At 42.4% G+C, this 24,279-nt stretch overlaps 1 protein-coding gene and 1 long non-coding RNA gene across 3 annotated transcripts in view; one reads left to right on the forward strand and one right to left on the reverse strand.

Moving 5' to 3' along the window:
• The window catches only part of LOC310850032 (catalase), a 45,705-nt gene that overhangs the window by 17,732 nt on the left and 3,694 nt on the right, over positions 1-24,279 (reverse strand). Inside the window, exon 1 of one of the 2 annotated variants that reach the window (XM_083751045.1) lies at positions 4,508-4,810. The exons of the other annotated variant lie outside the window; for it this stretch is intronic. Within the exon in view, the coding sequence (XP_083607171.1) occupies positions 4,508-4,573 (66 nt within the window). The 5' untranslated portion in view covers positions 4,574-4,810. Of the gene's footprint in view, positions 1-4,507; positions 4,811-24,279 lie in introns of those variants that run through there. 2 annotated transcript variants of the gene reach the window in all.
• LOC310852205 lies at positions 9,085-12,442 on the forward strand. Its single transcript, XR_014568036.1, has 3 exons — positions 9,085-9,126; positions 10,592-10,778; positions 12,057-12,442. It is a non-coding gene; the product is annotated as an uncharacterized lncRNA (long non-coding RNA).

Below are 24,279 nucleotides of genomic sequence, written 5' to 3' on the forward strand. Positions count from 1 at the left end.
AAAGTTGGCAGAGAAACACATAACTTGTAACCCACACTCTGAAAAATAATCAGCACTGAATCAAATGACAGCAATGCAGGGAAAAGAAGAAGGGGAATTCTGCTCGCACAATGTTAGTGTTTGCGTGCTTGCAACAAACATACTTTTTGGATAGTACACATATTAGCTACCCCTTTTATCCATCTCTACCCCTTTCTCTTTCTATCCATAACTGTTTAGGTTACCGGTGCTTTCTCTGGTGCTGTGAAAGAATATCAAGACAGAGAGAAATCGCTCAACCTCCAAACTATAGATCCTGATTTTATCCCTTTAGCATTGGTGTAGATGTAGTTGATTTTGTGATGCAGTTCTACAGACACAATTGGCGCTGTAACTCTCCAACAGTTTGATTTCATCTCCAAAAGGCGCACTCCTCCATTGTGTCCCAAGACAGACAAATGGAAGCTCTCAACCAAATTCAGCTGTTCTCCATCAGAAGATGACTTTACAGTCACGGTGTAAAAAAGTATTTGGACCAGAGTGGACTAATTTTAATCAATGTAATTTAATTTAGTGGTTTAAATAAGCAAGACAAAATTTAAATATCTAATTTAAATTAAGTTATCCATTTGCATGCATATCTTCTTTCGTTACTACAACAAATAAAACACAACTTTACACTGACATACTTAGAAGCATAATCCAAAATGTTTATTATATACTTTTTGCACTCCTAATTACATAGATGTAGGACTGCAACCTAAAATCCCGCACACACTTACCTGCAAGTAAGTGCTGTTGAACTTGGTGGAACTTACTTTTGAACATTAACACATGCATGCATAGCATACTATACGATAAGTCCAATGGAAAACAACAGTAGCAGCTAACATGGAAGCAGGTGTGAAATATGAACAGCAGTAGAGCATGGCTGGCAGAAAGGTGCTCATCATACACAAAACAGCTGAACGAAATAATGCAAAAGGTGGTTCCCAAGGACTTTGGGGTCAGGGTATGCAGAGCCAAACCCAGGGTCCATTTTGGAAGACTGCCTGTTTCCCCAAAATAAAAGTAGCAGAATTCAAAGAGTGTCATAGCAAGTCGGATACGAGCCATGTCAGAAGCCTGCTTACTGCTAGCCGCAGTGTTGGTTTGAGGGGAAAGCTGCTCCCCTTGGTTACATTCCTGCTGAAAGCCAGGAGGAGATTGTCCCTACATTAAAGACTACCAGTAGATAATAGGTGCCTTTCTGAGATGATAAAGGATATGCATGATACATTTCAATTCAGTACACACATACTATCACTCAAGATAGAAACGTAAGTTATCTTTGAATGCCTTTTCACTCTATTACAACACACCCAAACTAAAAGAGCTTAAAAACAGACAATAACAACATATAGAACCCTGAACATGAAACCCCACCACTTGAAAGTTGCTCTTGCTTTTGGACCAATGAGTCAACTTAGACTCAGAGCATCAAAATGCCCTAGCACATGAGGCCACTTAATTGAAGTTAAGCAGGTTTGAGTCTGGTTAGTGTCTGGACAGCTGACTGCTCGTGAACTGTATGTATTCTGCACTGCATTCATGACAGAAGAAAGGTGGGTTATGTAAAATGGGGAACAGTGCTATACAGTGCACTCCATTGTTTTCAATGGAGCTTATGCCAAATAAGTATTTACAGCTTAAAGTTGATCTAATTTCTATCCCTTCATACACTCTCATCTACATTTGTAGAGTTTCTTAAAAAGCAAAAGTGACATGCCCTGACACTCGTGTGGATCAGACGAAGGATTCATCTGTATCTACTCTCTGACCAGTTACTGTAGTCTTCAGCAACAATGAGTCAATAATGGGGTTAGTCTGCAAAACAGTAACTAAGAGGCCAGGGCTACAACTTCATTACAGAAACAGAAATTGTAAAAACAGTATTTGAAGCTGTTTGCATCTAAATTAAATGACTGATGTTTTACTGCATTTTTAATATTTTGTTGGGAGGCACCCAGAGTGCCTGGGACAACCCAGTCAGATGGATGGCATATTATTATTATTACCTTGATACCTTCTATCACATGGTCTAATTTCAAACAAGCTTCAAATTCATGGTTTGAAGAATCACTGTTTATTTTTATTTCATAAAATTTACATACTACTTGATCGGGGGCAGGGCAGGAATCTCTCAAAGCAATTATAGAACTGTGACATTTGACATATCCTATTCTTCTCCACTGCTTACATGTCCATTTATTTTTTTTAGCACCAACCATAGTGCACCACAATATCTCATATATGATATTGTGGTGAACTAGATAGATAGATAGATAGATAGATAGATAGATAGACAGATAGATAGCCTTCACCCTCCAAGTCAGAATTAGAAATTATGGCTTAAAATTGGCTTCTGATTCAAATATGGAGAATGAAGGCTAACCATAATTTGCCAATCTGGGCAGCAGCTTATGGATAGCACTAAAGAGAATACTGAAACTGTAAACAAGAAAAGAAAGATAAGCATGCAAATCCAAATCATGGTCCAAGTTGAACCACAGGATCAAACTATCAGAATTATTAACTAGCTCCAGTTAGTTTCCGTCATGTTTTGCAACAAAATTATTAACCAGCCCAGTACATTTCAGTGCTACTTCATAACAAGAACATATGGTTGTGAAACCTATGTTTCAAAGGTCCCTTTCGATGTCTTCTTGTACAGTGGTACCTCGGGTTACAGATCCTTCAGGTTACAGACTCCGCTAACCCAGAAACAGTACCTCGGGTTAAGAACTTTGCTTCAGGATGAGAACAGAAATTGCACAGCAGCAGCGGGAGGCCCCATTAGTTAAGTGGTACCTCAGGTTAAGTGGAACAGTTTCAGGTTAAGAACGGACCTCCAGAACAAATTAAGTTCTTAACCCGAGGTACCACTGTATACCTCCTTCTGGCAACTCCTGCAGCCCAGCTGGTGCCAAATGTATTGTTTGCTTTTCTCCTTTGGACCACATAATCGAGACTGAAAGTGGGGTCTTATCATTTGGGCAGCCTAGGACCTCCATATATACCGTATTTTTCGCTCTATAACACGCACCCGACCATAACACGCAGGTAGTTTTTAGAGGAGGAAAATCCGTAGGCATGCCACCCGTAGGTATTCCCTCCATAACACGCACAGACATTTCCCCTTACTTTCTAGGAGGAAAAAAGTGAGTGTTATGGTGCAAAAAATACGGTACTCCATATATACTGCCCAGGCTTGCATCCTGGAAAGCTCACTTCAGTGCTGCCAATGCAGCAAAAACAATGTGGGAGGGCAGGAGGCAGCAGTTAGCCACAGCAGGCACTGTAACTCTTCAGAGGTGTGACTTTACCCCTGAAGGCGCACTCTTCCATTGTCTCCTGAGACAGACAGATGCCATCAACTCACCACTTCACTAACCTCTCATTGCTTGTAGCCCCCTGAGCTCAGTTATTTTAATTTGTGCCATTTCATATTGATTCCTGTACAAATCACTGGCATCCCCTCTTATTTCTTTTGAGACTACTGCCACTGATTGTGTTTCCATTTTCTACTGCCTTTCCTATTGTTGGCCAGATAAGTTAGGAAACTGTGTAATCAGCACACATTCACCCATGGCATTAACAACTGCTATTGATCTCAGTGAGGGAATTAAGTATGTTCTTAAGCTCCTTCCATCAAAATCAAAGGAGCAGGGGAAGTGCTTCACTTTGGGTGGGTTGTACCTGGTCTTGTACTTTAGTACCTCTCTATCTAAAATGGTACACTAAACAACTTGCCATATTTGACTCTGTATCTCTAATTGCAAATGAGTATATTACTCTCCCTGATAGAAATAACATAAGATAGGGTTCTCGCAAGTTCAACTTCCATCATGATTAAACCTTGCAGCATTATTGCAGTTCTTGATAACCCTTTGCGAACTGCTCCACCCTTTAGAAATGGAAATCTTTTTGGCAGACAGCTGGTGCTGCGTGCCATGATAAACAAATCAATCCCAACCTCCAGAGATTATGGATGTTAAGTTTTGTTTTTGCAGCAAAAGCAGCACAGTAACACAGACCAAAGGGCAACAGTATCATTTTCTTATCCGACCGTCGATCCATGATGCAAACAGAAATCCTTGCCTAGGAGCATTTCAAGTTTGCACTTTGGTCACCCTTTGCACAACCTACTTAGCAGCGCCCCTTCCAAAGTGCAATGTTGCACAAGGGGGACCGAACGCAACGCTGGACAAGAACTCCTCAGCCGCCTCCACTTTTGGAGAGGGGATTCGGGGCAAACAATGCTGGCATATGGCACTGCAACACTACAGAGGGACGAAAGCTAAGCCCGCCACAATGTCAGAGCCACAGAAGTCCCATCCCCTTCAACATTGCTCGCGCACCCCCGCCGCCTCTCAGAACGTGGTCTCGCCCGCCTAACAGCCCACTGAATGCAGACCCGATAGGTAGCGAGTGAGCCCTGGGTGGAACGTGCCAATGGCTTTATGGGGGGTGTCCCTTTCTTCTGTACCTGCGAGCCCCGCAGATCTTGCCAGCGCTTCATCTGCTCCGCTGCATTGTCTCGGCTGCCCGCCATTTTGTGCCACTTGGGCGAGACCCCTGCAGCGACGCGCGATGACTTTTGGTACCGACGAGCTCCTGTGAGGGAGGCGAGTTTCTGCTGAGGAGCGCGATTCACAAACACACACACACACACCCGCGACCAGCAAGTACAAGCCTCCCGGTCCACCTCCGAGGCGACAGAGAATCCGAGAACGAAAGCAAACCCGAGGCACGCCTACTGCCTTCAGCATAGCCCCGCCTGTCTCAGTCCCGATTGGCTAGAAGGTTTCTTCACCGAAGCCCTTCTCGAATGCTTATTGGGAGTCGGGCGAGTTAGAGGCGGGGAAAACATGCCGAAAAGCAAGAGCTTGCGAGGAGGAGGAGTCAGGAAGGGCAAAGGGTGTGAAGAGAAAAGTGGTTTGGCAAAGGGTTCTGAGGAGCCCGCAGGGGAAAGCTGGGAGCGGGATACAGGGCGGAAAAGGGGGGCGGGAAGGCTTATAGGGTTGAAGAGGAGAAACGGAAGCAAAACATCTTGTTCCTCTTGCCCGTGTGTACTCTTAAAAGAAAGAAAAGCAATTATCCCTTTGCTCTTTGAGGGGAAATTACGAGTAAACGTGTCTGGAATTGCAGCTTTACAGTTTTCAATTCACACTTAAGGATCAAAGGCGGCCAAGGTCAGCTCAAGGTTATGGATGAGCCTGCAGCAATCTCCCTTTGGAGAGAGGATGCATGGCGGAACCCAAGAGAGAAGGGCTCATCTCTGGGAGGCTCGCTGGAACAATCCTCCCTCCCACCCCAGGCTCCTTCAAGAAAGCAAAAGCCCTCGTCTTCTGCAGACCTCGAGCCCCTGTCCCACTCCCCTCTCGGTGTGGAGCGAGAGATGCTCCAAAAGTAGCATAGGAAGCATAGGACGCCGACTAACACAGACTAAGTCAGACCCGTGGGGGCTACTCTTTCCTTTTCGAAATTAAAAATCTGTGTTAAGAAGCTTGTGCAGTGAGACATAACCCTGTGTTTCTTCAAGCTCGCACAGCCACCCACCCCAAACTGCTTTTCTCATTTATGCAGTGAAAAGAAACGCTGTCTCTATATCTTCCTATCCAGGGGTTAAAAAGTCTAGCTTTCTCTTGCAACTAGCTGCACAAAGGTTGCATTGTGCAAAGAACACAAACAGATGGCAGAGAAAAGCCTTTTTAGCATATAAGCAGTGAAGAATAATAATATAAAAAAACCATGTAAGCCCACTTAATTTGCCGTTTTATGCCTAAAACAGCAGGAGCAAAAACTAAAGATGCAAGGGTCTGTTTTTCTGTGGTTTACTGTCCCCTCAGAGAACTGCCTGACCTTTGTAGTGACTATGTAACCTAGGAACCTGTGGCAGGGGGCGGAAATGTCCTGTCTTTTGTACCATACAATCATGGTAAAGGTAAAGGGACCCCTGACCATTAGGTCCAGTCGTGACCGACTCTGGGGTTGCGGCGCTCATCTCGCTTTATTGGCCGAGGGAGCCGGCGTGCAGCTTCCGGGTCATGTGGCCAGTATGACTAAGCCACTTCTGGTGAACCAGAGCAGCGCACAAAAACGCCGTTTACCTTCCCGCCTATTGATCTACTTGCACTCTGACGTGCTTTCGAACTGCTAGGTTGGCAGGAGCAGGGACCGAGCAACGGAAGCTCACCCCGTCGTGGGGATTCGAACCTCCAACCTTCTGATCGGCAAGTCCTACACATGTCCTATAGGGAGAAAAATAATGAGCAGATGTAAATAGATGATAACTTGACAAAAACACCCAGAATGCCACAATAATTCCTTCTTGACATCAACAAGCAAATGTAATTCTATACTTTCATTAGTGGCATATTACTAGCAGCCATAAGTTTAGTTTTCTGTCAGAAAGTATGTCAGGGTGAAATTGGTTTCATGGCTTATTTTGTATGTAGCATGAAACACTCCTTATCCAGAGTATAAGATGGCTAATTAATACACCTAATACTTTTAACTCTAGTAGGTGGAGCTAATCTCTTCTTGCTTGGAAAACTAATTAAGAAAAATTATTATTATAGCCTGTCTCTATTTGCATAACACTGGTTATTCTTGAAGCACATATTCTTATATCACTGTGTACACAGCGCTAAACATGCAATCATAAGTCAAGAACTTTCCATTGCTATGCAGAAACTATTCCTTGCTGCCCTTTGCATGGTTGCCAGATTCAGTTCATGATTAACTGTGTTAGATGTATGTAATACAGGATTTGGAAGGTGCATTTTTTCATCTATTTTGTGTTGGGGAGCATCACTTTATACAGGTTTGAAGTGCAGTCAAATGGCCACCTGGATACACATGTGCCTCACTAAATCTGCACCTAGGTTTGTATGTATCAAATGAATTATTCATGTGCAGCAGCATCCAGTGCCACCCTATGCTTGTAAGGCGGCTTCTTGGATCTGTACTCTTTGCTCATGCTCAGCACCATTCACTGCAGATTTATACATACGGAAGAAGAGGACTGCATGGGCTAACTAAACACGTTTTGGCATTATGGTTTTGGAGTGCTAGACTTACTAATACCTACCAAAATAGAAACATGATGATCTCACAGTGAAGTACTTAACTATGTATGTATGTATGTAGAGAGAGAGAGAGAGATGTATGCTAGCACATTAACAAAGGTCTCTAAGTGAAATACAATAAATAACAAAACAATTTAAATACCTGCTAGACATAGCACCCAAAGCAACAAACAAAATTAATCACACACTGCCAGAGTAGACACTGGCATCTTTTTAATGCTCTTTTCACTACTGGCAATTTTAGAGAAAGCCTTTTCAGATGTTTCCACACTGTATTTGTAATAAAACATACTTTAAGCTTACCATGTGAATCTCCCTCCAATCTATTAAAAGTTCACCCCAACCTCTCACCTCTCTCAAAACACCCATGTGAGCACTGTACTGGCACCACTGCCCTTCGTTGCCTTCACACTGTTCTAGTAAGCGACACTGATGCCACTGTCAGAAGGGTGCGTCCACATCCATGCTGCACTGCACTGGCTGCTCCTGGTGTGAGTGAAAGAGACTAGCAAGAATCCAGAGAGTTACTGACACTCCTGCAAGAGGCTAGCCTAATAACATTTCTGAGTTTTATCACATCATATGCAACACATACAACTTTGAAATTTCAACAGCATTTTGCTACTTATTTGCTTTAAAACATTCCTATCCTGTCTTTCCACAGAGTCTATAAAGTGTAACAGAAATTAAAACCATACTACGCACACTCATGAAGAAAAACAAGGCTGTAATCCTATACCCAATCCAACAGGATTTAGACTTGCTTGGTATTGCACTGCTAAGCTCCTTTTGGCTCAAAGGAAAATTCCACCGGTCTTTGTATTCTGACCAACTGTGAGGTGTATTTAACACTTAAACAGACTAATTTAAAGAGCATGATCATGATTTCGCTCATGCATTTGTAGAAACTCAAAATGCCTGATGTTAAGAGTGTTGGACTAGGAACTGGGAGACCAGGATTCAAATCCCTGCTCAGTCATGAAACTCACTGAGTGACTTTCCCTATAGCAGCGGGTATGGATATAAATCTGGATAACGATATAAAATTAAATAACTATAAATCTAGCCATAAGTTATTTTAATAATAACCTTTATGCAACTGAAATCAACCAATATAAACACCCATATCTGCATTCATATTCTTTTAATGGAATCTATCACAAGTCGCAAATATTTTATCCAACTGCATATTGTATATGTATCTAATATGTACATAATTTATGACTGCAGTATTCTGTTAACTATAATAGGAGGCTAAATGTAGCCAACAGCTATTTTTGGCAACTCACCAGGAGCTTGATAAATCACCTAGTTTTCCTGCCTGTTTGTGATTAGGAAAAAAACAGGATGTGACCAACCACATCACGTGACCACTATACCATATCATGGTATAGTGTCTACCATAGACACTAACCAATTTCTCATAAACAATTGTGGATCAGAGTATACCTCATTAGATGTATGTAATCCAAAACTGACAGACACATATACACATTAGAGGGGAGTCAATGGGAAACAAAATTTAGAAGAACAGACATATCTCAAAAAGCAATTGACAAGAAAATATTGTTGATAACACACATATCCTGGTCTCAGCAAACTAATGTACCATTGCTAACAATCTGTAATCTGAAGCAAATGGAACTAAATTTCTATATCATTTGTCTACTCTCAAGTTTGGTAAATCACAAACTATGCACATTTGCTCAGGTCCTAACAATCTCTGAACTAGTAAATCATATGTAAGTAACTTTGTATCCCAACCCACCTTCAATATACCGCTGAAACAACATTTTTGAATTAATAGCATAAATCATGTCAACACTGCTAAAAGTAAACAGGCAGCGCATGAATGTTACATGGGCAAGAATAGTAGCTAGCACTTAACTAATTGTACGTGGGGTTTTGTTTTAGTTCTGTTTAAAAAAAGAATTCTGTGTTAAGGCCTTAATATTAAGGCCTAATGAGCCTCTGTTCCTATGTCATGGAACATCGTCCAACAGAGATCCAGCAGGTACCCTTGACTTTCAGGCTTCTCTTGAACAGCTTTTTATGCCAACAGTCCTTTATGGCTCTTTAATTTTTAAATTTTTGATTAGCCAATCACTTTAAAGATTATTGTATTTCATGTTTTAATGTTGTGCATTGCCCTGATGTTTTACGATATGGTGGCACAGAAATACATATATATACACAGAGAGAGAGAGAGTATTCTAACATTGATAAAAACAGTATTTATTGATCAGTTACAATATATACCGGTAGGTTCTACTCATTTTGCTTCTTTAGGTTAATTAGGAAATGTTGAAGAGAAATTGCTCCCCAACTGACCATTGTGGTTCGAGGACCCGACCCCCGCAATGGGAAATGAATATGCAAGGACACATGATATAAGGTTAATGGGCAAGAAAAGGCCACAACTTTATTGATTACAGCAGTGAAAAGGTATTGGCTTAGGCATTGGATGTCTAAAACAAGGGGGTTTATTCACCAGTAGGTGGAGCCTGTTGATGCTAATCCAACTATAGGCTCTCCCCTGATATCACCGAGGGTCGTGCCATGGCCTCCCACCAAGCAGGCATCGGACAGAATAAACGACCGCCAGATTCCTTTAACAGAATACCCAAAAATTCTACGACGAGACGCCGGAGAGAAGAATGAGGCCGAGGAGAGGCTGGCGCCGCAGCAAAAGGCTGCTGTAAACGCCCCCTCGGAGGCACCTGGTTGGGTGCCTGCCGAGGGGCATGGGCGCCAGCCAGGTGAGAGGAGGAGGCAGGGGGCTAACGCCTCCTGCTATGGGCAGAGCTCGGGCTCCCGCCCACAACCACTCCCCTCTCTTCCAGGGAGGAGAGTCTTTATCATGCTATATTACGGACACCTACCTTGACTAGGCAAAATGGTAATTATGTGTTTTTTGCTTCCTGCCCATATCACCTTTGCTTGGATAATTAAAAGATACCTTTAGAGCTGTCTAATCCAACACCCATGAACACCCATTTACAACTTGTTCTAGGCATGAACTGTTTTAGACAAAAACATAAGGGGAGAGAAAGTTTCATAAGATTTCTTTTGCCACTTAGGGTTGATATTGGAAAGTGCTTTCTAGGTGGATGCAGCAAAAGCACCTATAATGCATGAATTCTGTATTCTCTCAGCTTGCTGCAACCTGCCCAGGCCCCACAGCTTGGGATAGGCCCACAAACCCCAGCTTTTTAAAGAGCACGGGGGTCTTTAGTAGGAAGGAGGTTTTTTATATGTTGCTAATTTGTGCAATAGAATATGTAATTACCTACAGCTGTGGGTAATAACAGGTTTTGAAGTAAGTTTGGGTTTTTAAATAAGATTTTGATAAAGCTTTTTGTGATACAGTAGGATAAAAGAAGCTAATTTAGATGTTAAAAAGAGAAAAGAAAAAGCAGAGTCTTCTCTCAAAGGAAGCTCTTAACCCTTAACATTACAGACCTCATATTTACTTTCAGACTTATTAACTGAAGGAGAGAAGCGGGCTGTGATTTCTGCTTTCAAAGCAGGCACTGGCACAAACTTCAAACCGTGAACTACATGAGATGAACTCTCCACATTCTGTTGTCAGAGGAAGGGAATATCTACTCTTGATTTACATACCACCCAGTTATCTTACCTGAGATGATTCATCCAACAGGGCAGGTGCTTCTCTGATTCGATACGTAATAAACATCAAACTGAATTCAGAGGGACCCTCCTGGTTTCACTACTCTTGCTAACAAGTCTGTACATTAAAAAACAGCCTTGCCAATAAAACTAGATGAATGTGAATAAAATGGACCTAAATCCAGATTTGAGGGTGGTGGATAGCCAGGTTCAAATCTGCCTGAGTTCAAAAAGCCAAGTTTATGATGTAAAATTACCATTGTGTTAGTCATTATTCCTGGCTGCCCACGTGGCAGCTATATCTAGGAGGGTCTTTACCGCCTTGAGCTGGTTCACCAGCTATACCACCTGTCAGAGCCACCCGAGGTCCCAGCTCACAAGAGACCAAAATCCAGTCCAAGTTATATACAAAAGGTTTTATTGAAGAACATTGTTGTCGTTACATCCAAGCTCCGTGGCTCAGCATCTGTTACCCTTAGATGTTAGAAGTCCCCTCTGAGTCAGTCCCGCCCCTGCACCAGCTTAAGAGGCTTGTACTGCTCCACCTTTTCCTCTCTTTCCTTTTCCGCAGGGTCTTCCTGCCCCCCTGTGCTCCCTCCCTCCGGGACTCCCCCGAGGCTGAGTCTTCTGCCGCCTGCTCCCCCCTCCTTCGTGCTTTGGGACCAGGCTCCTCCTCAGGGCTCTCCTCATTTCCGCGCGCCTCCACATTTGAACTTGGCGCGCGTACGTTGCCTCTGACCTTCCTTTCGACCGTTACGCTACTCTCGGTACTACACTCCTCCCCTTCCGGCAGGACGTTTTGCTCCGAACTCCTTCCCCTCTCTGCTCCCTGTTCTGCTCTTTCTGACACACTGGCAACTCCACCCCCTTCACTCCGTTCCGACGGAGAGGCCGGTCCCGATCTCCAGCCCCCACTGGGGATTCCCCCTTCGTTCCCCTGCTTCTGACTGCCTCCCTCTCTACTCCCCCTTGGCCTGACCAGGGGGGCTCCCTTTTGGGAATCCTCGGATTCACTTGACGGACTCACTGACAACCTCGGGTCGTCGTCGTCCTCTTCCTCGTCGCCCTGGGACCCCTCCCCCTCGCTCTCTGTCCCTGAAACCCTGACACCACCTCTTAAATTAACTAGAGCCAAACAATTTTTGTGCATTTTCAAACTTGTCATCTGCTCCCCAGAGTAAGTTTTCTAAACCTCTCACAAGTGAAAATACACTCTGGCCCTGAACATGAAGTTCAATAGACTTTGAAAGCTGTGTTAATTAATAAGCTGCTTATATAATCAAGTCCAATTGATTGCTGCCATCTTTGTCACAGGAAATACACAGGACATTATCACCCGGAGAAGAAAACAAAAAGAAAGTCTCTCATCACCCTAATTTTTAACAACTATTAATCTCTGTCCTCCACTTCTACCTGTACCGTGTCTATTTCCAGGAGATAAACATCAGTAGTGACAAGTATCAATTAAGCAGCTCAGGTGTAGTTTCAACTGATTTTTTTGGGCAGGGGGAAGATGCATTATATACCAAATGGCTAGCGACGTGTTGATCTAAATTGCTTACAGCTATTCTCCATGCTAGCTGCATGTGGTGCATATTCCAGTTATCTTCTGCAGGGTTATTTGAGTGTGTCTCTGAATAAGATTCTGCTCCTTATTCTTGGAACTACCTCCTAGTTTGCATTAATGAAGAGCATTAAATATGAAAAAAAAAAAAAAAATTCCTGCCAGTAGCACCTTAAAGACCAACTAAGTCAGTTCTTGGTATGAGCTTTCGTGTGCATGCACACTTCTTCAGATACACTGAAACAGAAGTTTCCAGACCCTTCTATATAGTGAGAAGGTGGGGAGGGGTATTACTCAGAAGGGTGGTGGGAATGGGTGGTTGGCAGATAGCTGTGATAAGCCTGTTGACGACTCTTAACGACTGCAATAGGTCTTACAGGGAGAAGCAAGGGGTGAAAAGGTGAAAAATGGCTTTGTCATGTATAATGAGATAAGAATCCAAGGTCTTTGTTCAGGCCAGGTTTCTCCATGGTTTTAAGTTTGGTGATAAGTTGTAATTCAGTTGTAATATGAAAGATACTGAAGCAGTTTCTCTACAGAGGGATGAAGAAACACTAAGTAAACAATACAAAGTTTTGAGTGCTCACTTGAAGGTGTGGTTGCTTCTCAACACTGCTGAACCTTTTGCATGGTTTGCAGATGACCTACATTCTACAGAGAGTTTTCACACATGAGCTGTTATCAAAGCTCTGTAAAAATGTATTATAGCTATATAACCACAACCATTTTTCTGGATTAAATACAGTGATAAACAGCAAGCTTGTGCATGCTTTAAAATTAAAAAAGGGGGAAAACATTATGACTGTGTTTCCAAATCCCAGAATAGGACTATGTTCCCCCCAAAAGAGAGTTTATCATTCTTGAGGGATCACAGAAGTGGTGTTATTGATAAAGGGGTGGATATTTCAGGACAGGCATCTAACTGCAAAACTATAGAAGATGTCTGGGTCACGTTTTAGCAGAGAGAGATATTTTTTACCAATTGCAACTTCAGACAGGAGTGGGGAGAACAGTGCATATTTCCCTTTTTTATACAGCTGCTAAATGGTACCTTGCACCAGGATGTCCTTTGACAACAGTGTAGCTGTTGCCTCTACACAAACATAGCAAGGTTAGCCTCCTCTGAAGAATACATGCATACCAATTCATTACATGAGAACCAGCTACTGCATTCCAGGCAGTATATGAGTCTAATATATTCTTCACATAAAAACAGGGATTTCAAAAATTAATTGCCAAGACCCTTTTGCTTGTTTTCATTGCTGTTGGAAAGCATTAAGTATTTCACAGTTGTAAATGACTGGTTCTCAACTAATCCATGTTTCATTTTAGGTCAGTGAATGAAATGCATTTTCTGTGGGAAATGTATCAAGATAATCCACCAAGCGGTATCTGAAAGACCTGTGGTGCTGAACTGCTTAACTCTATCTCACTAGGTAATTAAGAGAGCTCATGAGTCATTATATCAATCAATACCTTGTCTAGGTGCGGCTATTTCTTTTGTAACATCCTCCAACACAATCAGATACGTGCTTGGAACTAGGACACAGGGGTAATTTGTGTATTCTGCATTAGGGAAGAGCTGCTGCAGCAATTCACAGTCTTGTTTGATAGGATGAAGGTGCATAACTACTTGGCAATGACAGGAGAGGGAGGAAGTCTTTATAAGTGATTTTTCATTAAAATATCTATTCAGATGTAGCTCATCTTTGCAAATGAATGAACCGTATGCAGAATGATAAGCAAGCAAAGTGTATGAATTTGAGGTGAGTTACTCAGGATAATATCTCACTGGGTACTGCAGTCCACTCCATGACTGGCTGCTGCTTTGAACCCAAGCTTGCTGAAGCTGTGAGGGGAGAAACATAAGACCCTCTTGGGTGTACTCCCTTCACTTAAGCTTTCCAGGTGAAAATATGTGTCAATAAATCATATTTCTAAGACACTCCAGACTCTGCTGTGCCTTGATTTTCCAATGGAAACCAACCAGGCACCTAAAACCGCCTCAAATCTGGCTTCTACTTGGCAGAGAATGAGGTGGCAGGCAACACTACGCTTTCAAACTAGAAGCTTTACCAAAATAAAGTATATTTTCTTTACTTTCTCCCAACTTCTAAGATGCCTAGGAGTATTTAAGAGAACTAGGGACAGTTACAGCTTATCAACTCTCCCCATAGCTAGGAAATTACTAGTCAGCCAAAATCTCAAAACCTCCAAAAGGCATTTCTGCTTGCTGGATGGAAGTATCACCCTTCTCTCTCTGTTCGGAAGGTTCTCCTGACCTTCTCAAGTAGATTTGGGAAGGTTGAGGGGGTGGAGAGAAAAAAGAAGGACAAGTCCTGTTTCTGGTTGCTAGAGCCATGATTTTCAAACTTTTTTCTCTGGGCCACACTTTCAGAATAAAAATTTCCTCATACCACACAGAATTTTTTATTGGCAAGAATTACATTGGAAAACAAAAAGAAACAACTCCTAGCAGTGTTAATATAGAATACAACTACTTTATAATATGATTGTGGGGCATCCAGGAAGTATAAAACAATGCAGCTACACAATAACATGATTCATTCCCAAAATATAATTACAAACATGAGCATATGTGGCAAGATAAGGCAAGGAATCTTATAGGACCTACCAGTAAATCTGCTCTTAAGATACAGCAGATATCCCGATGTTGGTGGACAATGATAACATCTACCTGAGAAAGCTGCCATCCCACACAATTATTGGTAAGTCATACAGTCATGTGAATGGTTATGCAATCTCATATCAACATATATCATTCTCATTTCATTTTAAGAGTTTCAGTTGGGTGTCACAGAGAATACTTAAATGCTTCATCAGATTAGACCTCAGGACAATATGTTCATTGCTGAAAGTACATACGTACAAGACGTACAAGCTACATAAAAAGATATGTTTATATTTATTAGCTCTCAACGTTGCATTGCATTGTTTTGTTACTTTAAAAAGATTTATACCCTGCTTTTCTTACAAAATGTACGACAAGTGAAGGAGAACGTTAAGTGACCTTGATGCCAGTTATTGTGGAGAAAAGTGGTAAGAGCTTATTTATTACTTATTAAATTCATAGCTTTCCTCCCAAAGTTATGCAAATTTTACATAATCTGCTCTGAGCTTCACTATTTATTTATGCAAGTCAGCCCAGGATCTGCACAGAACAGCTGACAAACCCTCTTTGCTCAAATGACTGCTCTGATCACAAGGGAGGCATGAGTCCTACATTGGTCAGGGCACTGGGCTCTGCCTACTCCAACCACTGCCTCCTAAATTGGGCTGGGGATTCCCTTAGTGGAAAGATCAGACCCTCAAACTGGGACCAATGAGAGTTGGAATCCAACAAGATCCAGAAAGCACCATAAAAGCTGCCTGCTGGATCAGGCCAATGGCCCATCTAGTCCAGCATCCTGTTTTCACAGTGGCCAAACAGGTGCCTGTGGGAAGCCCACAAGCAGGACCTGAGGATGTACAAGAGCTCACTCCCTTTCCGTGATCTCCAGCAACTGGTATTTAGAAGCATGCTCCCTCTGGCTGTGGAAGGTCCAAGGTCCATGAACGCAAAACATAATCATCACTAGTAGCCATTGATTAAGACTTACCCTCCATAAATTTGTCTAAACTTCTTTTAAAGCCATCTAAGACGCCTGCTTCTTGGGAGAAAAGCAATGACAAAACTAGAATACATCTTAAAAAGCAGAGACATCACCTTGCCAACAAAGGTCTATATAGTAAAAGCCATGGTTTTCCCAGTGGTGATGTATGGAAGTGAGAGCTGGACCATAAAGAAGGCTGATCGCCGAAGAATTGATGCTTTTGAATTATGGTGCTGGAGGAGACTCTTGAGAGTCCCATGGGCTGCAAGAAGATCAAACCTATCCATTCTGAAGGAAATCAGCCCTGAGTGCTTACTGGAAGGACAGATCGTGAAGCTGAGGCTCCAATACTTTGGCCACCTCATGAGAAGAGAAGACTCCCTGGAAAAGACCCTGATGTTAGGAAAGAGAAGGGGACGACAGAGGACGAGATGGTTGGACAGTGTTCTCGAAGCTACCAGCATGAGTTTGACCACACTGCGGGAGGCAGTGGAAGACAGGAGTGCCTGGCGTGCTCTGGTCCATGGGGTCACAAAGAGTCGGACATGACTAAATAACTAAACAACAACAACAACAAGTTGGTGGTTATCATTGCCTCCTATGGGAGAGTTCCATAGTTTAACCACATTGGATATACCCAATTTACAAGAGTATTAAGTAACAGACTCACTTTGGTAGCATAGAATTTAAGAACTTGTTCCTTTCACGTATGTGTTTACGTTTCTTCCAAGTTAAGATTCAGAATTTCAAGATAATTTAAATACTTGAAGACATTTCAACAGCAATGTAAAGAATATAGGGTCAGAGATCAGGAGCATACATGGATCCCGGAGACACAAACGTTAACTTCTGGAATAGTTTTGCTAACGTGTTCGTATCCCTATCTACCCATTTAAAAAAAATCAAACTGTAATTAATTCATTAGGGTAAGAAGACAAATAAAATTGTGTCCCCTCCTATTTGGAACAGCGGCACACTCCTTTTCTACTGCACTCACAATGCTTGAAAAACTTGTTAGGGTGAAGCTGTCTCAACTTCCCCAAGTACTACAGGGTTATTACTGGAACTGTTAAATCTACAGACACAGTGGCGCTTGGCTTTAGTCATACTCACCCCCATAGAAATAAATATATGTCATCAGTGTATATGGTGCTTTACATAACTAAAGTGGGCTTCCATCCAGAGTAGCATGAAATTAAAATTTTGACAGAAGAAGAAGAGAAAGGAAGAAATATGGATAATGTTTCGGTCTTCCCGTGAGCATCTCCAGACTCCTTCAATTATTCAGCAACGGGACGTGCATGTGGCAGGCATTACAGGTGGCTAGCCTACATACATGTATACATGTTGTGTGTGAGAGTGAGAGAAATTGGACCAGGTATGTTTGGTTATAGGGACGCGGGTGGTGCTGTGGGTTAAACCACAGAGCCTAGGGCTTGCCGATCAGAAGGTCGGCGGTTCAAATTCCCGCGACAGGAGGAATTCCCAGCTCCTGCCAACCTAGCAGTTCGAAAGCACGTCAAAGTGCAAGTAGATAAATAGGTACCGCTCCGTCAGGAAGGTAAACGGCGTTTCCGTGCGCTGCTCTGGTTCACCAGAAGCGGCTTAGTCATGCTGGCCACATGACCCGGAAGCTGTATGCCGGCTCCCTCGGCCGATAAAGCGAGATGAGCGCCGCAACCCCAGAGTCAGTCATGACTGGACCTAACGGTCAGGGTTCCCTTTACCTTTACCTCAAGTTTGGTTATAAACTCCCCACCCCCGGTTTTGGCTAACTGGGTGGAAAAGGAGGGGTGTAAGTAAACAACACAGAAAAACCTCCTTGTTTATCTATGCCCCTTTCCTAGCAACATGTGACATGAGCATATGTTCCTCTTACCAGTCACAACAACTTCTCCAGCAGATGCATGGCAGCTGGATCATGAAACCTCCTTGTTTTAGAAACACTGGCATCTATTTGGACTTGATCTGGTCTCAGCATCCTTTGCCAACGCAGGGAAAGGTTATGTAAGCTCAGCAGACAACAAATTGGCCATTGCATTCCAGGTTATTTACATAAATGGATTTCGAAACCACTAAAAGTAAGATTCCATTATCTTTGTCAAGGCTGAGCAGGAATCAGCTGAATGCTCCAGGGAGTTGCTTATTAGGCCTCTGCTTTTCTAAACGGTTCTAACTGCTTTTGTTAAATTTCTAAATTCTTTTTTTAAGGATTCACCATTACAACAAAGCTTTATTTTAAGGCAGGCTTTTTTTTTTTTACACTCACCTCTACCATGTACCCTTTTATTCAGCTTTCTTTTAAAACTCTGTTTAAAAATCCAAACACAATTGCTATAACCTTTCCTCCTGGGAAAGTTGAAGAATAGCAATTTGAAGAGATATGAGAGCCATCACCAGCTATCTAAAGGGCTTTTACACGGAGGATGGAGCAAACTTGTTTTCTTCTGCTCTGGAGGCTAGGATTCAAGTTACAAGATGGGAGATTCTGTCAGTAAGAGCTGTTCAACGCTGGAACAGACTCCAATGAGAGGTGCAGGACTCTCCTTCCTTGGAGGTTTTTAACCAGAGGTTGGATGGCCATCTTTCATGGATGCTCTAGCTGAGATTCCTGCATTGTAGGGAGTTGGACTAGATGATGCTTTGGGGTCCCTTCCAACTGCACTGGAGCAGCAGATTCACCATGCTAGCCAGAGCAGTAAGGCTTATTGTGATTTTTCATTATCCAAGCTCCAAGCTGGCATAGCATAAGGGCCTGATCTGTGGGGGATTGGATCCAGCAAATCTTCTGGCACCCTGTCCCCAGGCTACCCACAACACCCTGTTCTGAGCTTCTCTGATTGCTACTTCTGCTAGAAGAACCCCCCGCTGTGGCAGGCCCACCCAACTAGTGGTACTCCTCTGCCAATGCAGGCCAGAGGAGAGTCTGCTGCAAGCAATCCTATGCCCTCCCCACTCCATCAACAGCCACTGCACTCTAAACTCCACTGTTCTCAACAGAGATTGAGAACACAGGCATGCATATGCAAAACTACGCATGCTTACTCAATAGTAAGAGAGTTTGATGCTGTATCTGGAATAGTCTGTTGTTACATATTCTAAAAGATACCCGCCAGATCAGTAGTTTAGCGTGTGGTGCCGATAATGCCAAGGTCACGTGTTTGATTCCCGTAAGGGACAGCTGCATATTTCTGCACTTTGGCCTGGATGGTCCCTTCCAACTCTACAATTCTATGATTCTATGAACTATTTTCTGCAGCCAGTTTTCAACTGTAGAATAAAACGGGGTTCTCATCGTAAGAATGATCTGAAGCGCCATCTGCTGAACAAGAAAAGAACTACCATTCAGCTTCATAATTCTGCAAATGCAGAACTGAAAGGCATTTCCTAAAAGCACACGTGGCAGGAAAATTTAAATATAAATCAATATAGGTGGCACCGAGTAGTAATAGTAATTTATTATTTGTACCCCACCTATCTGGCTGGGTTTCTCCAGCCACTCTGGGCGGCTTCTAACAAAGATTAAAAATACATTAAAATGTCACACATTAAAAACTTCCCTGAACAGGACTGCTTTCAGATGTCTTCTAAATGTCAGGGAGTTGTTTATGTCTTTGACATCTGATGGGAGGGTGTTCCACAGGGTGGGCGCCACTACCGAGAAGGCCCTCTGCCTGTTTCCCTATAACTTAGTTTCTTGCAGTGAGGGAACTGCCAGAAGGCCCTCGGCACTGGACCTCAGTGTCCGAGCAGAATGATGGGGGTGGAGACGCTCCTTCAGGTATACTGAGCCGAGGCCATTTAGGGCTTTAAAGGTTAGCACCAACACCAAGAACATCAATATGAACAAGCTGCTATTTAAAATTAATTTTGCACTGAATTAATAACTTGTTCTTTTTTTTTGTCTAGGAGTATCCCCAAACACAGGTAGTGCTGTGGTGTAAACCACTGAGTCTTGGGCTTGCCAATCGGAAGGTTGGAAGTTTGAATCCCCGCAATGGGGTGAGCTCCCGTTGTTCGGTCCCAGCTCCTGCCAACCTAGTAGTTCAAAAGCACGTCAAAGTGCAAGTAGATAAATAGGTACCATCCCAGCGGGAAGGTAAATAGTGTTTCCATGCGCTGCTCTGGTTTTGCCAGAAGCGGCTTAGTCATGCTGGCCACATGAACCGGAAAAACTGTCTGTGGACAAATGTCGGCTCCCTCGGCCAGTAAAGCAAGATGAGCGCCGCAACCCCAGAGTAATTCGCTTGTCTCTAGCATTTTATTTTATTTTATTTTATTTATTTTATTTTATTTTTATTTTTGTCTTATTCTGCTATGGCTGTATGCTAATGCAATAAAGGTTTGATTGATTGAATTCGCAGTTGGACTTAACTGTCAGGGGTCCTTTACCTTTTTATCCCAAAACTATGAAACCATTCCTTCAGAAGCAGTGTAACTCCAACATGTTAGTGGGAAATCTTCTGCACATGGGAATTACCCATCCACAGGCCTCCCTCACTCCCTCTTTATTTCTCACACACTCTCTCTCCCCCCCTCTTCCCCCCCCCCACAGCCTTCTTTCCATAAGCCATCCATGTCCAATATTTACAGTCCCCATCTATACATGCCTAATTGGAAGGAAGCCCCATAAGTTCAATGACTCTTACTTCCAGATGTGGGTTTAGGACTGCAGCGTTATTAAGACTGTGAGTCTTGCATAAACAGTGCAAATGTTGGTTCTGCTGAAAGTGCCGTACGTTCAGTGGATAGGGCAGGGTATAAATAGAATAAATGCTTAAATTGGGGGAGAATCCACAATGAGTAATGTTCGCATATTGGAGCCATTAGAAACATGTGAGAACTACATTTCCTGTTTTGCTCTTGCTCATGCATCTAAAGTAGGCTCTTGCCTGCTAAAGGTGTGCAAAACCTATTAGTGGTTAAGGTGCCATGCCAGGTCAAACTTAAGTAAACATTTCTCTAAACAAGGTTTAGTATGATGAAAAACCAACTAAAACAAAGCAAAGACTTTTTTTTAAAAAAATGACAGCTTTCAACAAATAGCCTGTTTTCTCAACCACTCACTTTTAAAGGAACTAAGGACCAAACTATATAGGTGCAAGATCTATGACTTGATCCCTTTACAACTTTCTATTTGCTAAGAAACAGCTGTAGGAAGCGAAGGGTGGAGGGTTTAAATCAGGCATCCCCAAACTCAGCCCTCCATGTTTTGGGACTACAACTCCCATCATCCCTAGCTAACAGGATCAGTGGCTAGAGATGATGGGAATTGCAGTCCCAAAACATCTGAAGGGCCAAATTTGGGGATGCCTGGTTTAACTTGTGCTACAAACCGTTTCCCCAACTGAAATGACCTCTTCCAAAACTGCTATTAGCTGTATTGGACTTATTCTATCCCATTGATGGATTATAACAGCTTCAGAAGGACAGCAATTTAAGTCAGAGTGTTGAGGGGAGGGATTCAATCTGCCCCACCCAGTGCCACAATCCTGATCCAACCTGTCACAACAGCAGCTGTTTTTACTTTGTTTGTTTTTTATTTGGCTAACTTTCTATAGCCCAAAAAAACAACAACCCCTCAATTGGTTTTTTTTTGGGTAGGATTCCCTAAAAAGAAAAGTTTTTAGCTGGTATCAAAAACACTACAATGAAGGTTCCTCCCCAATATTAATAGGCTGTGAATGCCAGAGGATAGGTATTGCCACACTAAAAAGATTGACTTCTTGCAGGTATGGAATGAACAAAAGGTGACACTTGTAAAAGTGCCAGTTCCACAGTTTCTTTTAAGTAAATAAAAGGATGTTGGGGGATCTGATCCAAAGTCTCCCTTATAGTGTTTAGTGCGCCCATAAAAATAAGTTTGCAGAAAGTGCATGAGAAAAGGAGAGAAGGAAAATGTTATTGTACAGTAGCTTGCCTTTTAAAAAAAAAATTAAAAAGATGTCTTCATTTGCAATTCAGTAGCAGTAGAACTTGGCAGTAGCAGAGAACTGAAAACATCAAGCAAAACATTTGTAAACGTGCATGAAAGCAGTTATCCTGTACAGTGGTACCTCGGGTTAAGTACTTAATTCATTCCGGAGGTCTGTTCTTAACCTGAAACTGTTCTTCACCTGAAGCACCACTTTAGCTAATGGGGCCTCCTGCTGCTACCGCGCCGCCGAAGCCCGATTTCTGTTCTCATCCTGAAGCAAAGTTCTTAACCTGAAGCACTATTTCTGGGTTAGTGGAGTCTGTAACCTGAAGCGTATGTAACTTGAAGCGTATGTAACCTGAGGTACCACTATATTCATTATCTTGCTGAGTGCTGTGTCTTGTTTTACTTTTTCTTTAAACACCCCCCCAAAAAAAACCCCATTATTCAGTTTAAGTGGCTCTCAGTGTGGGTTGCAACCAGTTAAAATGCATTTAAAATGCAGTAAAACATTAAAATCACCAATCAGAACCAAAAAAATAAACCTCAGCAGCAACATTTGTCAGTCAGCCAAATGACTTATTGAAGCGGAATATGTTAACCAACTTTATAAACAAATTCTGAGCTCTGGCAAGGCACCACAACATAAAAGCCCATTTTCCTCACCATGAAGGAGAGCCTCACCCAAAGACCCCGAGTGGTGCTCAGGTGGAAGAGCAAATGAGAAAACCAGCACATTTAGCAGTGAAACAATTCCCCAACATTGTTACATTTTGTATGTTCATTGAAAACTTTTTGTTTTCTCCTCACTCTTCCCAAATTATTCTATTTTACCGCCACAGTTTTATTTCTTGCTGGATTTTGTGTTTTACATTTTTTCCCCTGAGTACAGCTTGGGTACTCTTTGAATATAGAGTGGTTTATAAATTCAGATAAAACAAATAAAACAAAAGCAAGTCCCTTCTCCGCAGCAGGTGAAAAAGGCCTTTTTATTAAGGCAGGATTGTATTTTATTTGCCACTGTCTCTGTGGGTCTCTTTCTTTTTTGTTGGTTTTATCTGGCTGTTTTTTATTGACTTGGCTTTTATATTGCTTCTTTTGATATAGCAATATATTTTACGGGCAATATATATAACAAAATAATTGAGCGAGTAGAAATATTCCTGCTTGCACAATGGGACTCTCCCCCCCCCCAAATCCCATGCCAGCCCTATATTTGCTCCAGAAGTGTGGGGAAAGCCCCATAACAATTTTAGGGGGCATGGGTTGCACAAGCAGAAGTCATTTCGCTGGTACAAAGAGTTGCTTAGTGTTACTTTGGCTACTACTATATATGATTATTATGATTATTATTATTATTAGCCAACTTGGACATGTTCTTGCAGAACAGCAGGGTCCAAATGTGAATAATAAAATGTACCATGGCGACTTAATTTTTGCCACACAGGAGGGTCAGTCATAGCAGCCATCTTGAAACATGAGAACCAAGTATCCTTAAGGGGTATTCCGAAAATCAGAAGGTGGTCTTGGTCTAGCCACTTCTTCTCTGTATTAGAAATATGACAAGAAAATTTGCTATCAGGGATGGAGAATCTGTGGTCTTCAACTCCCATCGGCCTCTACCAGCATGGCCACTGATCAGGGATAATGGGAATTGCAATCCAGCAACATCTATGGTTCCCTAATCTACAAGCATATGAAGCACTCTGGTTAGAACAAAGCAGAGATGGGAAACCTGCACACCTTCAGATGTGGCTTGACTAAAACTTCTGTCACCCCCTGGCTACTGGCTTCAGCGGACAGGAAGGGCAACTGCTTCTCCATGCCTGCTCTGAAGCACAATGTAAATGTTAATGCTGAAAAAGATAGAATAGAAATATAGTGTGCAATAAAATAATCACAATAAAGGCGTGAACGTGCACTGAACAGACTACAGACCTCTAGCAGTAAGATAGTGCTCTGAAGCCACCAAAATGCAACCCACTGTAATTCTTTTGATGGATTTTTATTAGCTTTGCTTTATGAAATAATTTATTTCTGAAAATGAGCTTGCACTGACATCAGATGGTGGTTGTTGTTAAAACTTGTATATTGCCCTTCATCTGAAAATCACAGGGCAGTTCACAACATAAAAATACAAAATGAGAGCAAAATACGTAACAAACGAAAAAGAAAGCAATAACCTCCTCTCACACAGGCACATTTAAAAGGCCATGGAATGTTTAATCAGCCAAAGGCCTGGTTATTGAGAAACGTTTTTGCCAGGTGCCTAAATATGAAGGCCTCCCTGGGGAGAGTATTCCACAAACAGGGAGCCACCACAGAAAAAGGCTCTTTCTTGTGTTGTCACCCTCCAGACCTCTAATGGAGGAGGCACGTGAAGAAGGGCCTCAAATGATGATTGCAGGATCCGGATCAGTTCATGGGGGGATAGACGGTCCT

The sequence above is a fragment of the Podarcis gaigeae genome (assembly GCF_964106915.1).
Source record: "Podarcis gaigeae genome assembly, chromosome: 1".
NCBI lineage: Eukaryota > Metazoa > Chordata > Lepidosauria > Squamata > Lacertidae > Podarcis > Podarcis gaigeae.